This window comes from Candoia aspera, chromosome 2 (assembly GCF_035149785.1).
Source record: "Candoia aspera isolate rCanAsp1 chromosome 2, rCanAsp1.hap2, whole genome shotgun sequence".
NCBI classification, from domain to species: domain Eukaryota; kingdom Metazoa; phylum Chordata; class Lepidosauria; order Squamata; family Boidae; genus Candoia; species Candoia aspera.
Window position 1 is genome coordinate 82,401,654 of NC_086154.1, and position 18,187 is coordinate 82,419,840.

Consider the following 18,187-nt stretch of genomic DNA (forward strand, 5'->3'; position numbering starts at 1 on the left):
GCAGAGGCCAAGATGTATTTAATGTTTTGTCTTCATAACTGGAAACAAAAAGTCTGTTGTGGAGGAACTGTGTTGGCCTCCGTACTTATGGTGCTCCATCGATGTTTGGCTCCATGAGAGATTTTGTTTCTCTTGTAAGAAAAGAAAATCCTGATGTTGTCACAACACACTGCTTTCTTCACAGAAAGGTGGTGGTGTCAAAAACTCTTGTAGATGAAATGAAAAAAGTTCTGGCTGATGCTACAAAAATGGTTAACTTTATTAAACAAAGACCAGTTCACTCCACATTTAAAAAACTGTGTGGAAACCTGGACAAAGAGCACATAAGTCGCTTGTTACACACGGAAACATGGTGGCTCAGCAGAGGAAGAGTTCTCAACAGGGTGTTTGAGCTGAAGGCAGAATTGCAAGAGTATTTTTGACAAAATAGTATTTTGCTGAGTGCTTTGAAGATGGAGGATGGTTGCAGAAACTAGCATACTTAGCGAATATCTGTCATCACATGAACCAGCTGAACAAGTCTCTGTAAGGCACTGGAGAAAATGTTTGACTTCAAGTGACGATATTCTTGGATCCAAAAGAAAACTGAATGTTTGGAAAAATCATGTTGCAAAAGGAAATACTGAAATGTTTCCACTGCTGCTTGGTCTTGAGAGTGAGGAAGGATACCACAAAGTCTCAAATTTAATTGAAAACCTGGAAGTACTGCAGAACAAAATTGATCAGTACTTTCCGTCCCTTTCAACACAAATGTATGACTGGGTGAAGGATCCTTTCTCTTCATCTTCCACTGAGCCTGAGAACTTCACTTTGAAGGAATAGGAAGAACTTTGTGAGCTGCCGTCTGATCGTACACTCAGGATGAGATTCACTGAGCTGCCCATGGACACATTCTAGATTTCTGTGAAAGAAGAGTATTCTGCCATTCATAGGAAGGTATTGAACATTTTGCTGCAGTTGTTAATTTCTTATATATGTGAGCAAACTTCCTTATTTAACAAGAATCAAAAGCAAAGACAGAAATTGTCTTCTTTCCGTTGAAGATGAAATTCATGTGTGCTTATCTCACGTTCGGCCCAGAATTGAGTATTTGTGCAGCAAAATACAAGCACAGGTTTCATATTAAAGAGGTAATCTTTATTCTTAGTTTAAGAACACTGTTAATGCATATATGCAGGCCTACACATGAAACAAATATAATAATTTTGTAACTTCTGGCCTATATTTGAGCCTGAATGTGCAGGGGTTCCCTGAAGCCTGAAAAATATTTCAAGGGTTCCCCAGGGTCAGAAGGTTGAGAAAGGCTGTGGTAGACTCATGAACACTGACATCAGTCAATGCAATAATCGCCTGCAGATCCTTTGCCATTACCCTGAGGTTCTTTGTGACTTCCTGGAGTGTCACTTTGCTTTTGGAAGATGACCACTCCTGGAGAAATTAGTGATGTTGTGTTTTCTCCACATGTACACTATATCACTCTACCTGATGATAAATTGCTGGAGGCTGAAGTCTTTACCAATCTTTTATACCCTAGCCAATCTTATGAGTATCAGCAACCTTTGTTTGTTTGTTTGTGGTCTGCAGAGATTTCTTTGGATTGGGGCATATTTCACTTTTATGAATTTGTGCAATGAAGATGACCGTGTGTGTATTTTTTTTTTAATAAAGGAAGGCTCCCCTATTGTCACATCATTGATCAGAATGTATGACTCAACTTGTAAAACAACTAATTATCATAGAACTTCACAGAAATTTTCCAACAACAGTGAATGTTGGCTCAATGTGTTCAGTAAAGACATGACACTGTAGACAGTTTTTTGTCATCTCTTTATCTATTAAGAGGACTTAGATGAAATTCTAATATTGTAGAGCACAGTTCTCAATGATTATGTGTAGCTATGGGTTCACAAACTTTCTGTTACCACAGTATATTTGAAAGGAGTTTCTATCACATTTATTCCTCTTTATTTAGCAGTTTCAATGTCTTTCTTAAACATTTGGTATTCTTGGGGTAGACATTTATAAAAGTGCACTACAGTACTGCTTTCGTTTATTTAATGGCTATTTTCTCCAGAGAAAATACACTGGTAGTACAAGAATGCTAAGTAAGTCCCTCTGCTGAAATCTTACTTATTATATCTGCTAACCTCTGGCCTTTGATGTTGGTCTGTTCCATACTTTGATTATCCTGCTACAAAAAGCAATGTTTTCTGGTGTAAAAGAATCAACCGTATACTACTTTTTGAAAGTGATCAACAGCTTTATTTTAGGATAACCGTAGTTTATGCAGTTATGAATTAAACCACCATCATAAGTATATAAGACTATTAGCCTGATATCAAGCCACCCAGAATTGTTGGCAGTCAGGCAGCATACAAATTAAACAAACAAACAATAAATATGGCTGAATTTTTGAATGAAAGGAATCCTTTTTATCTTCTCCTCACAATTCTTTTTGCCAAGTACTTTATTGCTCTTATTTGTCTATGCTTTAATCTGTATTCCAGAATGCTCCCTGGGCCACTCATGATGTATCAATTTCAAAGAAGCTTCATCAAAGCAGCAAGTAAGCAATTTATGACAATCTCTTCAAGGAGATTATTTTTTTAAAAAATATGAGTGCTACAGAACAGATTCTAGTAAATTCTGGGGATAGGTGTTATGTTGTACAAGAGTGTATTAACTAGAGCTTGCTCACATTAAAATAAATGTGATGGGATAGCATGGAAACATTACTCACAAGAAACATAGATATGGCTATTTTTAATAACTTGAAGTTTTATAGTATTCTATAATTGCAGTTATTCATGGGAAAGGATGTCTCCCTTAATTATAGAGTGAAATCTGACAAGAAATCACTCAGGCATATATCAGGTCATGCTATTTCATCACTTATATTTAATACTAAATTTAAAATTGAACAGTAGAATTTAAGGCTGTATTAATTCCTTTAAGAACATTGACAATGACTTCGCCTTTTGCCTTCTTTTCAAGAAACAAGCTGTTTTCTGCTTGTTTTTTTAAAAAAATATCCACAAGTTGATCTGTATATTGACATGAGTATGGGAGCTGGAAGAATAATATAAGTTAGGTCGCATATTAATATATCCATTGCAGAATATATTATTTTCTTTGCTACTATTGCCATGGCTACTGCCTCTGTTAGATGAAGTCATCCTATTTTGTTCTCTCAACAATGAGACAACTTAGCTGAGGAGATAGTTACTGGCTCTTGGCTACTCTGCAGGTTAACCAGGACTTGAAACAGATTTCCTGAGCCCAAACTTCCTGCTACCTTAACCTGTTCTGTGCAGGATGGATACCTGGAAGTTGTAGGGCTTCCTGTGTATTCTAAACTCCCGGAACTTCCTTCCATCAAAACTGCAGCTAGTTAGAACAGATTGTGTGCGTTCACCCTCGCAAAAAAAGGTCAATTAGTCCTCAGTGGCCAAAAGCTGTGCAACGTGGAACCATTTTGACATGAATAAATAATAGCCCATGGAGACCCTTGAATTAGAGGTTTAGGGATATATGGTAAAACCTCAGAAATATCCTATGTGTTATGCCTGTCATTTCTGGGAATTCAGCCTTTCCTTTTCCAAAAACCTTCCATCATTAATAGCCTACGTGTTGGAAGATGGTGATCTTCTGAAGCAAAGGCCACAAATATGGAATATGAAAATATGGAAAATTAAAAGGTGTGTTTCACTTGATTGGATTGCGAAGAAGTATCTTAGGATGAGAACAACTGTTAGTTATCATAACAAGCTTGTGAATATTTTATTTATTATTAAATAAAATATATAAGTGAGTCTTAGCAGCTTACAGATAAAAAAATATTCCAAGTGCTTCCCAGTATATTCTAACTGTTTCAGATACTCTGGGGGTTAAGTCAGTACTGTTATCTTCATATTCCAGATGATGCGTGACTGAGAGGGAGTGGCTTGTCTAAGTGACTTCATAGTAAATAGGAGATTTGAACTGAAAATTCATACTCAGCCTTTTTGTCACTTCACAACACTAGCTTAGTGGAAGGACAGAAACACATAGAAATCATTTAACTTTTATCTCTTGTATTCTGCAAAAAAAAAATAGCTAGTGCTTGATTGATGGAGGTGGTATTAGGTACAAACAATAGAAAGGATTATGAAAGATAAGGTAATGTTTTTTCGACTCCTGGCTGCTAATGCTTGGGGGCAGAATATCGCTGTGGACTGATTACGTTGAGGTGTAGAAAGGAGATCCTTGTGTTTATATGAAAGAAAGAACACAGACACATGTACAAATGAGACTGTCCTACCCCCCTCTTATATGATAAAAATAGGTTGTTATCATATAAGTAATGGAATGCATTTATTTTAGTAATGTTTTTGTAGAGGTTATGAATGTAAGACAGTAGGTGAACAGCCCTACACTTTGAGGACTCACAAGCAGGATATGATTGTCCTGTTTCAGTTTTGTTCTCCTGGAGCTGGTACTCGCAGAGGCAAGGGACTTTTGCTTTGAAACCACTATGCCTGTTGACAATTGACAATTTCCCTCTTTCTGAATACGTCTAATCAGTTTCTCCGATTTTCTAAATGCAAGTGAGGGCTTGAAGACTGTATGTGCCAATGCAGGCTGTGCTTGAAGGGACTTGGAAGAAAGAGTGTGTGTTCTGACTGACCTGGGATTTTATCTTTTCTCCTTTTATCATTGGAATACATAAGGAAACAATGGATAAAGCACATTAGTGTTGTTGAACTGAATGACACTGATGAACGTTATAGGAAAACAATATATTCCTTTGCTGTAATTGCAAATGTAATTCCATTTGCTTGTAAGTACGCAAATAAAATTACACTGTATCTTCAGAGTGATTTAGGTGCTTTAGGTGAGCCAGGTTTTAGCTACAACAGTTGTCACATCGTTTTCTGCTGGAACTGGGATTGGGATAACAAGTCCCATTATTTCTACTGGGATAGCCTGCTCCTCGTTGAACAAAAATAGAGGTTTTAACTGCTACTGCCATCTTCCCCTGGCCGTAGTAGTTCAGAATGAGATAGAGGAAGGAAGTGGTCAGTGCAATAAGTCTGCTACTTTTCTATAACATGCAAGTAGCATTTGTAAAATCCAGTCCTTTGGAATTGATTGTTCAGACACTTTTATATCCATGTTATCAACTTCTGTCTTCAAATGTAGCACTTTCCTAAGATAACATTTGAGGTTCTAGACTTTTAAAGTCATTTTGAAATAGATTTGTTGAATGTAACAACCCTTGATACAAGTAGAGAGTTTTTGTGAATGGGGGCAAGTATGCATATTTTATTAGTAGAATTAAAGCAACTTGTGGATTTCAGCTTGCTTTGTGTAAGTTGGTAGCTGAATCACAAAATCATACTGCTCTAAAAAAATTTTTTCGTCTTGCTGCAGAATTAGAGAATCAAGAATCCAGAATTTCAGAGATCCATAGCTTAGTACACAGACTTCCAGAGAAAAACAGACAGATGCTCCACTTACTCATGAATCACTTGGCAAAGTAAGTATCCTATTTTTCATAAACTCTTTGCTTTGCTGCTGGTTTCAAATGGAAAAAGAAGTAACTCAAGAGGATAGATGCCTTTCCTGATCCCCAGCTCTAATTCTGAATTATTCTCTTGGTAGAGGGACAGGATTCCCAGTCATTCCCTGGCATAACAAGAGGTGACTCAATCAGATTAGTATTGATGATCCATACCAATAATAGCTCTTACTGGCAATGATTTTAGTAGAGCACCTGCCTATGCTGGAGAATGTATGCCTCTCTTAATACCAAAGTTGGAATCCCCATATAATACCTCTTCAGGCTCTTCACATATATTTGTGGTATTAGCCAGTTGTTTTGTAATGGGTGAAAAAGGTCAAGGACCCTCTCCTTGCTTTTGAAAAAAAAACACTGTATCATGTAATCATTGCACAGCATTTTCAGTGCAGTTGGAGACTATACTGTACATCTGTTGCAATTAAATTTAATTTCAGATCATATGGCAGTTGTGATGGATTTCTTAATGTAAGGTAGTAAGATGATCCAGTTGGGCACTGTCCTATCAGTCTGTGTACCAATAAAAACATTATTAAGAAGAACAACAGCAACATTTACTGTTACAAAAACATATTTTGCATATCATCGATCCAACCCCCCTTTTTAATCTACAGTCATATTTATAATTTATTTTTACCGTTATGAACATTTTGTCATGGGAATGATAGACATGTAGGTTATAGGTGGCCAAACAGACCTACATGACTCAGAGAAATGAAAATGCCTTCCCCTACTATAACTGCCAAAACACTTTTCTGTTTAGCATTTAAAAAGGAAAAAATCTGGAATGATTAAGCAACTGTGTGTCAGTTATGTGATGTGCCACCCTCCTCTAAATGTTTCTGAGGACAGACGAAGTCGTACTAGTCATACCTGTTGGAAAATGCAGATTTTTGTTGTTCAGGCAGCCTGGCTGATGGCAGTGTTTTTGCCAACTAAGTCTGTTTTGCTTTAAACAGGCCCTAATCATCCACAGTTATTGTGAATGAATGCTTGTATGTAATTGGAGCGTGTGGGCTTGTGAAATAAAGATAGGAAATGTTTTAGAACTAAGGCTTGTAAAGGATTTTAGATTGATCTTTCAGCTTTATTAACTGGATAGATCTTGCCAAAAAGAGATCCTGATTGAAGTAAATATGTATGCATGTTTCTATGTGGAGTATACTTATCTTTAAAATTTAATAAAATTATTTAGAGCTCAAATCATTGCCCCTGTTCCCTGATCACATCATAGAAATAATTGTCCAAGGAAATGTTAAATTCTGTTAATTTAGGAGGAATGACATGTTTTCCCTGTTTCTAAAAATAAGTTTCAGAACTTTATTTTTTTTAGGGAAGAAAAAATTACTAATTTTTATTTATATTCTGTCCTTGACCATGGCTTTTGTTGGTGAGAGATGGGGATAGTGACATGTATGTATAATGATTCAGTGGAATATATATATATATATATATATATATATATATATATATATATATATATATATATATATATATGGATAAATGAAGGGGAAGGACTGATGTTTGATGTAACTTAGCAAGGATACTATATAAAAAAGCAAGAACAATTTGTCTGAAATCACCTTCAGCTTGCAGGATTTACTTCCATAAACCACCAAACAGTCTCCAGAATGGCATCATTCATGCAGTAGCTTAGTCTACCAAGAGGGGAAATAAAACATTTCAGAGTTCTCTGAAACTTCCCATTCTTGAATCAGTGAATTTTGAGCAGCCATGTGAAAAATATTAACTCTTGTTAATTTTTTAATAATTAGTTTTAAAGCAATTTTATTGTTTATAGTTGTCTGCTCCTTGAACCTGACCTTCATAGATAAAGGCCGCCTTATCATCTGCTATAATGGCTCTTACCTAATGACTGCTGTGAGTGTATGGTGTGGGAAAAAGTTCAACTCACACCATATGGTATATGAGTGAGTGAAGTAGCATGGTTTCCTGTCAGTCACAAATCTTTGTATTCTCATAAATCAAACAGAAGCACTTCTGCTCTGTGAAGTAAGTTGCTGTCATGTTGAGTAGATGCCAAGAACTGAGCAATGGATACTTGAAGTGGGAGCTCTGGAATGTCTCATGACCAGAGGGTGGGGACAGTGTTGACTAAAATGAATAAAATTTATCTTCAGATCATTTTCTAAATCCATTGTCCCTTTGGCATGAAATCAGGTCACTGAGTGGAGTATCAACTATCCCATTGCAAAGAACTACAGATAATTTGATAAGAGGAGTAAATGGTCTTGGACCAAAAATACAAAATTTTGAAATACATTGACATAATTTGTGTATCTTTTATTACATATCAGAATATTATGGGATTCTTTTCCTGTTTAAGAAAGTTATTAACATGTGACAACCCAGAACAGAAATGCCTTATTCTTTCATTCAGATAAAGCTTAGGGCCATTTCCAGCCTGAAACCTACCTTCCCTAGTGTCATTTATTCATTTAGATTTATACCAGAATGAAGATACAAAAAATGAAGTAAAGAAGAAAAAAAAACTACCAATAAAGCATGAGTAGAAACATTATGGGAAAACTTTTTAGTGATGCATTCTCCTGTTCCCTTCCATTGTAGATTTGTATTTTGAATGCTTCCAGCTGGTTCTATAAAACAGTTACTGTCATTTAAAACTCGGTTGTCATACAATCCTCTGTGATGGGTTATTCCATTCACTTTCTTATGTGGTTTATGGGCTTTGCAGGTCTTTTTCTTTGCCCATCCATCCCCAATGGCAGTAGATAATGTCATGTGATGGATGCAGATATGATTCTGGTTGGAGTTTCCTTTGGATTTACAGCCAAGGAAATAAAAAGTCTTTTGACAGTTTCACCTAAGCCACCTTTTCTGAGATGACACAGATAACAGCCTGGTTTTTTTTTTATTTTGGAAAGTAAAGCAAACAAATGGACTGATTGTAAATCACTAAGACTGGGACTAAGATTACAACCCTTTAAACATGGGTACTTTAAGCAATATATTAATAACCCAACTCTGCTTTGTCCTCCAATTTCTCCATTGCAATGTTTCCCACCAATTCCTGCTATTTATAGAAGTTAGCTCTATTGCTCTGGGCTTTGTTGTGTGTGTGTGTGTGTGTGTCTAATTTTATTAAAATCATTTTAATATAAGATTAAATAAATAAATACAATATAAAAATTAAAATTGCATAAACAAGACTGGGAACAAGATTTTCCCACTTCCACAAAGGCAAAGTTGAGTTTGCATGAGGAAAATGTGTATTTCTGGATTGAAATTATTACTTTTTTAAAAGTGCAGTATTTTTGTATTAATGATGGCTGGAGAAGCAGTAAAATTGCCTCTGCATGCCAATGTCTTCTTTTTTACCCTTTTCAACCATATAAATTTGGAAAGAAACTGTCATGAGTAAGGATGGCGAGCAGGGGGCTCTCACCCAGACTGTCAAGCGCATGCGTAGCACTGAGGAACTGTTCAGCCATTCAAAGAGACACAGATCGGGACCGCCTTAACCTTTGGGGTTTATATGGCTGGGTTTTCCCACGCTTTCTCAGTTTGTTAGGATTCTTGTTAAGTACTACTAATAAATATTAGAGACCAAGTCCTCGCCTCAGTGTGTTTCCTGGTAATCAGGACAGAAACTATGTAAAGAGGCTCAGGATGCTGCCTATCTGTCTGTCTATCAGCAGGATAACTCTCTGAAAGCAGAATAGATGGAAATCAAATTTGGTGTGGCAAAGTAGTCAGCAAAAGAACGATCAAGTTGCAAAATGGGCCAGATTGGATCATAGGGGTAAAAGTAGCCTGCCCTTTGCTTCGTAGGGCACATACGCACAACTCACAGACATAAGGAGAAAGCAGACACACACACAGACACAACACATACTTTGTTACACAAAAGAAAATGGACATGTCTTCTTTGGCCATTGCTGGTAACAGAGTAGGAAAGAAATCCAGAAGCCGTGTATGCTTTCTCTACCTTATGTTTGGTATCTTAGTTATCCACTCAGTCTTTATGAGTACGAGATAGAAAGGTGCCTGGAGTTTAGCAAATCCATGGAATTATATTGGTGTATAATTAAAGAAAAGGTCTCAAGGCTAGTCCTACTTCCCACATGTGTAGTATCTGCTTTGGCCTAAGTACACACAGAATAGCTGTGTAATCAGAGCAAACATAATAAAAGTGCTGCATATACAGTGTTATTTCAGTTGGTGTGTCAATTAGCTTGAAGGAATATTATCAAGTCCATGTAATGATTTGTAAAAGGGGTAGAGAAGAAAGGAAGAGGTTTTTCCCCCCCAAATATAATTTGTCATAATTGTTGTGTAGCTCAGAATTTTCCCTCAAATGCAATCATTCCTTTGTTTCTGGTTTGGTACATGAGGCATGACATTTTTATAGAGTATTTTTCTCAGTTGCCCTAGTTTCTGTGGCTTTTGGTTTATTTCAAAGCTAAACTAAGGCAGTGGTTGAAGCAGCATAGCGTCAGTGATCCGAAATGTTTGTGTAACCAAGCTGCTTGCCTAGTGTTGATTGTGTTTAACAGAAACTCCTTGTGGTTGCCATTTGACGACCAAGCATTTTAAGGCTCAAGATCCTGTGGCTGGGCTTCCATTTGTGAACTGTTCAAGCTGCCATGATTTTCTTAAGCTATTTTGTTTTTACCAGAGAAACTGAGAAGATTCTCTTTTGGGTCCTAAATTAAGGCTAAACTGTTTGTGTGACATTCCTAAGAAATTCTTCAGAAGGTTGTCACATCCTCAAATTTTGCTGAAGTAACCAAGCCATTCTATATTTTCTCTTCCTGTTGTTTTCATGTTTATTGATGTCTGCCTAATTTTAATAGCTGCTTTTTTGGTTGTTGTTTATTCGTTTAGTCGCTTCCAACTCTTCGTGACTTCATGGACCAGCCCACGCCAGAGCTTCCTGTCAGTCGTCAACACCCCCAGCTCCCCCAGGGACAAGTCCGTCACCCTAGAGTATCATCCATCCACCTTGCCCTTGGTCGGCCCCTCTTCCTTTTGCCCTCCACTCTCCCTAGCATCAGCATCTTCTCCAGGGTGTCCTGTCTTCTCATGATGTGGCCAAAGTATTTCAGTTTTGCCTTTAATATCATTCCCTCAAGTGAGCAGTCCGGCTTGATTTCCTGGAGGATGGACTGGTTTGATCTTCTTGCAGTCCAAGGCACTCTCAGAATTTTCCTCCAACACCACAGTTCAAAAGCATCGATCTTCCTTTTCGCAGCCTTCCTTATGGTCCAGCTCTCGCAGCCATATGTTACTACGGGGAACACCATTGCTTTAACTAGGCGGACCTTTGTTGTCAGTGTGATGTCTCTGCTCTTAACTATTTTATCGAGATTTGTCATTGCTCTTCTCCCAAGGATTAAGCATCTTCTGATTTCCTGACTGCAGTCAGCATCTGCAGTAATCGTCGCACCTAGAAATACAAAGTCTTTCACTGCTTCTACATTTTCTCCCTCTATTTGCCAGTTATCAATCAAGCTGGTTGCCATAATCTTGGTTTTTCTGAGGTTTAGCTTGCAAGCCAGCTTTTGCACTTTCTTCTTTCACCTTCATCATAAGGCTCCTCAGTTCCTCTTGGCTTTCAGCCATCAAAGTGGTATCATCTGCATATCTGAGATTGTTAATGTTTCTTTCAGCGATTTTAACTCCAGCCTTGGATTCCTCAAGCCCAGCATGTCGCATGATGTGTTCTGCGTACAAGTTGAATAGGTAGGGTGAGAGTATACAGCCCTGCCGTACTCCTTTCCCAATCTTAAACCAGTCCGTTGTTCCCTGGTCTGTTCTTACTGTTGCTACTTGGTCGTTACACAGATTCTTCAGGAGGCAGACAAGATGACTTGGTATCCCCATACCACTAAGAACTTGCCACAATTTGTTATGGTCCACACAGTCAAAGCCTTTAGAATAGTCAATAAAACAGAAATAGATGTTTTTCTGAAACTCCCTGGCTTTTTCCATTATCCAGCGGATATTGGCAATTTGGTCCCTAATTCCTCTGCCTTTTCTAAACCCAGCTTGTACATCTGGCAATTCTCGCTCCATGAATTGCTGAAGTCTACCTTGCAGGATCTTGAGCATTACCTTACTGGCATGTGAGATGAGTGCCACTGTTCGATAGTTTGAACATTCTTTAGTGTTTCCCTTTTTTGGTATGGGGATATAAGTTGATTTTTTCCAGTCTGATGGCCATTCTTGTGTTTTCCAAATTTGCTGGCATATAGCATGCATTACCTTGACAGCATCATCTTGCAAGATTTTGAACAGTTCAGCTAGGATGCCGTCGTCTCCTGCTGCCTTGTTATTTGCAGTGCTTCTTAAGGCCCATTCAGCCTCACTCTTCAGGATGTCTGGCTCTAGCTCCCTGACCACATCGTCAGAGCTATCCCTGATATTATTATCCTTCCTATACAGGTCTTCTGTATATTCTTGCCACCTTTTCTTGATCTCTTCTTCTTCTGTTAGGTCTTTGCCATCTTTGTTTTTGATCATACCCATTTTGGCCTGGAATTTACCTCCAATGTTTCTAATTTTCTGGAAGAGGTCTCTTGTCCTTCCTATTCTATTGTTCTTCCACTTCCATGCATTGCTTGTTTAAAAATAATTCCTTATCTCTTCTGGCTAACCTCTGGAATTTTGCATTTAATTGGGCATATCTCCCCCTATCACTGTTGCCTTTTGCTTTCCTTCTTTCTTGGGCTACTTCTAGTGTCTCAGCAGACAGCCACGTTGCCTTCTTGGTTTTCTCTTTCTTTGGGATGTATTTTGTTGCCGCCTCCTGAACAATGTTGCGAACTTCTGTCCAGAGTTCTTCCGGGACCCTATCTACTAAGTCCAGTCCCTTAAATCTATTCTTCGCCTCCACTGCATATTCCTTAGGAATATTAGTGAGCTCATATCTAGCTGATCTGTGGGTCTTCCCTAATCGCTTTAGTCTGATCCTAAATTGTGCAAGAAGAAGTTCGTGATCTGAACTACAGTCAGCTCCAGGTCTTGTTTTTACTGACTGTACAGATGTCCGCCACCTTTGGCTGCAAAGGATGTAGTCAATCTGATTTCAGTGTTGTCCATCTGGTGAAGTCCATGTATAAAGCCATCTCTTAGGTTGTTGGAAGAGAGTGTTTGTTATGCAGAGTGAGTTGTCTTGGCAAAATTCTATCAGCCTATGTCCTGCTTTGTTTTGTTCTCCCAGGCCATGCTTACCTGTAATTCCAGGTGTCATTTGTCTGCCCACCTTAGCATTCCAGTCTCCTGTGATGAAAATAACATCTCCTTTAGGCGTGTTGTCCAGTAGGTGCTGCAGATCCTCATAGAACTGCTCTACTTCAGCTTCTTCAGCATCTGTGGTTGGGGCGTATATTTGGATCACTGTGATGTTAGATGGCTTCCCCTGAATTCGAATTGAGATCGTTCTGTCGTTTTTTGGATTGTATCCAAGCACTGCTTTAGCCACTTTACTATTAATTATGAAGGCTACTCCATTTCTTCTGTGATCCTCTTGTCCACAGTAGTAGATCTGGTGGTCATTTGATGTGAACTGGCCTATTCCAGTCCATTTCAGTTCACTGACGCCCAAAATGTCTATCTTTAATCTTGAGATCTCACCAATAACCACATCCAATTTGCCCTGGCTCACAGATCTTACATTCCAGGTTCCAATGGTGTGTTGATCCTTAGAACATCGGATTCGCCGTTCACCACCAGCACCGTCGGCCGCTAGCCGTCCTTTCGGCTTTGAGCTAGCTGCATCGTCATGTCTGGGGCTAGTTGAACTCATCCTCTGTTCCTCCCCAGTAGCATTTTGACCATCTTCCGATCTGGGGGTCTCATCTTCCAATGGTATACCGACATATCTCTGGTTGTACTGATCCATTTAGTTTTCACGGCAAGAATACTGGGGTGTGTTGCCATTACCTTCCCCAGGGATCGCATTTAGTCTGACCTCTCTGTCATGACCCTCCATCTTGGGTGGCCCTTCACGGTTTAGCTCATGGCATCATTGAGGTGCTCAAGCTCCAGCACCACGACAAGGTAACGATCCTTTGCTTTTTTGGTACCTATATTTTATTTTTCTCCCTATTCTGCCATTGCACTGAGTTTTATTTTTGCATATTTTTCTTTTCTAAGAAAGAGAAATAATAGGTCTGGATTATCTGATGGGTATCAACTATTTTTTTTTAGAACACCTTTACTGTACATCTAATGTTGTTTTTAATTTCCGTTGGCATTAGCTACCATCCTCTCCCAGCCACCTTTGATTCCCTTCTACAATTTCTGTCCATGAAATAACATGTAAGGAACATGGTTCCTAACTCAGCTAAAACCTGCAAACTATTTCTAGAAGAGTTGACTGGTTCCCTTCAACTTAGATTTCAGCAACAAGCAATGAGGGTCTTCTTGATAATTTTCTAGCAATAGACTATATCTATTAGCTTTGTAAAGCAACATTGAACACTGAGAAGATTTTCATAGATTGTTCTCCTTAATTTCATTTTCTTTTAATTGTTGTCCGTTGGCCTGGTACCTGTCATCTGTCTCTGTACTCCCTTGTCATTTTATGATTCTCCTCCTCTGAGGGAATAATTCATTTCACTTATAGCTTCTCATTCTATTTATTTAAATACTTGAAAGCTTTAAATATGTGTCTCTCTGTGTGTGTGTTTGCTAAATATTGTATTGTTATTTTGTCTTTATTCAGCCTTCTCCTTATTACATAATTTAGTTTATATGGACTAATAGGGGCTAAGGATGGTTAATGATGTTTGGAGCAAATATAGTTCACATAAAATAATTGTATGTATTTTGTAAAGTTAGGTATATCTGTTTTACTGTGTGATATAGCATTTTTAATTTACTATCCCAAAAAAGACTGTTAAACAAAAGTTAATATAGTACTATTTATCATACAGAGCTTATAGGAACCTCCTTACCTATTAGTTTAATGCTAATATTTCTGATTTTAGTTTTGTTCAAATGAACTAAGTCAGCTTTCTCTAATTTTATATTTCTCCCAGCAAAAAATGTATGCTGTGCTATTAGAATTTTACATATGATTTTGTTTTTAGTTTTTATTTATTTATTATGCTTTATTATTGTTAAGTAATTTTATACTATTGTTCTCATTATTGATCAAATATATCATGAGTAAATATATGCTGATGTGAAGGAATTTACTTTATGAATCAATCCACATGCTGATTAAAATTCAGAAGCTTCTTTTTTGTACATCAAATTTCCAGCCAAGGAAGATAGCATGTTAGGAGAATAGGGATAGGAAGGCATATTAAAAAATCTGTGTGAGTTCTCATAAACTAAGGAGGACCTTTTGGTGAACAAAAGATGCATATCTGAGAAATCCAAAATCTATTTGGATTTGATTTTGTGTAACTTAGTACACTGAGATCTAGTTTGATGTAATGATTAAGGCATCAGGCTAGAAGCTGGGAGACTTTGAGTTCTAGTCCTGCCTTCGGCACAAAGCCAGCTGGATGATCTTGGGCCAGTCACTCTTTCTTAGCCCTAGGAAGGAGGCAATGGCAAACCCCTTCTGAAATCTTGCCAAAAAAACTGCAGGGATTTGTCCAGGCAGTTGCCAAGAGTCAACATTGACTCGAAGATACACACACACACATACGCGCGCACACACACACATCCCTTAGAATATTAGAAGGTCCACATAAAAGCTGTGTGATTATGTATTTTATTATCAAATATAATTATTGAGGATCTTCAGCTTTTCAGGTGCTGACTCATGTACTCCCTGTCTTCTCTCTGTCTGAATCTTCCCTTCATTGTGCATGACATTATACAAGTACATATGCATATATCTATGCCTATTTTCTACTATAACATAGTAGTACTTTGTACTTTTCTGGAGAAAAGTATCCCTGCTTGTAATTTTTCAACTTTATACCTTCTTTAACTGCTCTTCAGATTGTTTTTTTTAATATGTTTCACATTGCAAGAATAATACACTATTATAGAAGTACACAAATTTAACATTGGCCCTTTAATTCTGAATTGCATGAGATTTAAAACAAGTGTGCCAATTTCAGCAATTATGAGTCCAGTGCTAAAAATCTAACATTCCTGAAAACAATTGGAAATGGACTTCCCTATAAAGCTTTCTGCGTGGTTTGTTCTTTATGTCAAAATGAAAATCAGTATAATGGTCTCTTCTCAAATAGTTAATAAAAGTAGTTATGTCCTGTTTAAGTGGGGGGCGGAACTTAAAAGAGCTAAATGTACTAGCATTGGTTTCTCTTTCTGAAAAACAGCAGTATCCCAATCAAGTCAGCACACTCATGGACACTAAAGCTGGACTTTGCTAGGTACAACAGTGTTTTCAGTTGAGTGCCCTGAATAACTTGCTAGCAGGATCAAGATGAATGCAGGCTTGTCCTGATCCTATGAGATGAGGTATCTTGCCTGGATCAAGACAAGAGGCCCATAGGCCATGTTGAGGCAAAGTAGAGAGTTAATTGTGGCACCGTGGAAAACTCCAAGTGAGCAATTGCGCTTTATGCAGTACCATGCTGGAATGAAGGTGCTCATTTCTCCAAAGCTAGGTGACTTCCCTGGGCATCGTGTCTTCCCTGAGGAGTAAAAAGTCATCTAACAGTCCTCTTTCTTCTTGTTCCTTGGGCTGTTAGACTGAGACAGGAGGTTTTGGGGTGCAGATCCAATGAAGTATGCTGGCTAAAATATTGAATTAGGATTAGGGGACCCAGGTTCAATTCATTCTCTGCCATGGAAACTCATGGGTGACTTTGGGCTCATTACTCTCTCTTAGACTAACCTATCCCACATGGTTCTTGTGGCAATAAAATAAAGGGAGATCCCCAGGTAAACTGCTTTTTGCTCCTGGGAAAAAAGAGGGAGATAAAACTAACAAATGAAAAAGTAAATAAAACAAGATCAGTTCAGTAGAACATATAGACTTTGAGAGTGTGAACACTAGAAACTCAGATTTAATATTTCCCATTTAAAGATTTCTGGTCTGATGGACATCAGCTTCTGGCAGCTTATGGTGTGGTCTGGGTCAGTTCCTACCTTCCTACTTCCAGTGATGACTGTCTGGTGAATTTGCTTCTTCCTGAAAATGGATCATGACAGCTCCTTCTCTTGCCCTAATGAATGAATTTAGTTTGGGGCAGGGGAATGGCTTCAGGCTTTTCTTGGCTCCAGGGTAATGCATCTTCCTAATTAGATCTGTTTGTATAATGTTAAACATGCCTTCTACTGAAGCCTCCCCTGTATGTACTCCTCACCCCCTGGTGATGGCAGTGGATAGTCTGTGATCATTCACAGGAAGCACTGTCAAGGCCTTCATGCAATATTCAGTCTGGTTTGAAGTGAACAGAAGGATATTTATGCATCTTTAATTGGGATAAATAATTTTCTTCATCCTCTTCCTTATTCCATAAATACAATAATTTGTCTACAGCATTAAGCTGTACATGAATGTTGTATAGTCGATGTCAGCATTTTCCCACATTCAGAATTGAATACACTCATTAAAATGGTATATAGTACTTGTAGAATTCTGTTTTCTTGAGCTCTGTTATGTATACCTTGGGAAAGTTACCAACACACATTCCAGGCATAGTCTACTGGAAAATAAATATATCCAAGAGTCTCTATAGAATATGTGTTGTTGTTGGTTTCATATTCCATTTCCACAACCATGCATGCCATAAGATTTGAGATGAAATACACAGCTGTCTGCATATACCCCAAGAGTCACACTGAATACTTCAAAACACCTTTCTTATGGGACTAAAATATGTACCTTTTGCACTATGGTCTTTATGCTCAAATCCTGAAATGTTTTTATAAGGATTGTTGATATTTGCATAAAATATGCATGCCTCCCCCTTTTGTTTAAAAAGTTGTGTGTAACTAAAATTTGGCACATATCTTTTTAAATATGTGGAAAGAAAACCCCTCATTTTGGAGAAGCTATTTCAGTTTTAGAGAGAAATTATAAAAGCATGAATTCCAGACTTCAAGTCAAACACATCATTCTGACTGTTGCCTTTGTGCAATGTGAAGGAAGAACTTTTACCTAATGAGCAATTCTTCCTGTGAATATTGTTCATCTCTCTGCATGCAGGTACAAGCTATAAGGTAAGAAACAGCCTTTCAGGAGCAGCTCAGTGTATTTGAGCTGGAGATAAAGGAAGTTGTTGGAATCCATCTGGTTTAATAATCCTGCCTTTACTAAGCACCAGACAATCAGAATGGGAAATGATGCAAAAGTTTTTACCTGTGTCAGAAAAGGTTAGGACATGCTGTATGCTAGGAATAAAGCATTGATTATTCCTTTCCCCCTTAATTTGGGATAGAAGGCCTTTTCTTAATGATAGAGTAACTCTTTGAGCTTTGCTCTTGCTCTGTTATACTGAAGTATGTATAGCAACTTCATTCACAAGCCTGTAATTAATGCTATTTCAATAAAATTTGGAACCTCAAACACCTGCATTTTTCTTTAAAAAAACAAAACAATTTCAGAATACCTCTGAGGAAACCATTCAGAGTTCTGGGATGTGTTCAGTCTTTTATACTTGCATGATTTCCTACCAAATGCAAACTGAGAAATACTATATATTG

At 37.8% G+C, this 18,187-nt stretch overlaps 1 protein-coding gene across 2 annotated transcripts in view; it reads left to right on the forward strand.

Moving 5' to 3' along the window:
- ARHGAP26 (Rho GTPase activating protein 26) overlaps positions 1–18,187 on the forward strand; it is a 258,395-nt gene that overhangs the window by 175,912 nt on the left and 64,296 nt on the right. For both annotated transcript variants that reach the window (XM_063292357.1, XM_063292358.1), the window contains exons 16-17: positions 2,508–2,566; positions 5,413–5,518. In XM_063292357.1, coding sequence (XP_063148427.1) covers positions 2,508–2,566; positions 5,413–5,518 — 165 coding nt within the window. The remainder of the gene's footprint in view (positions 1–2,507; positions 2,567–5,412; positions 5,519–18,187) is intronic.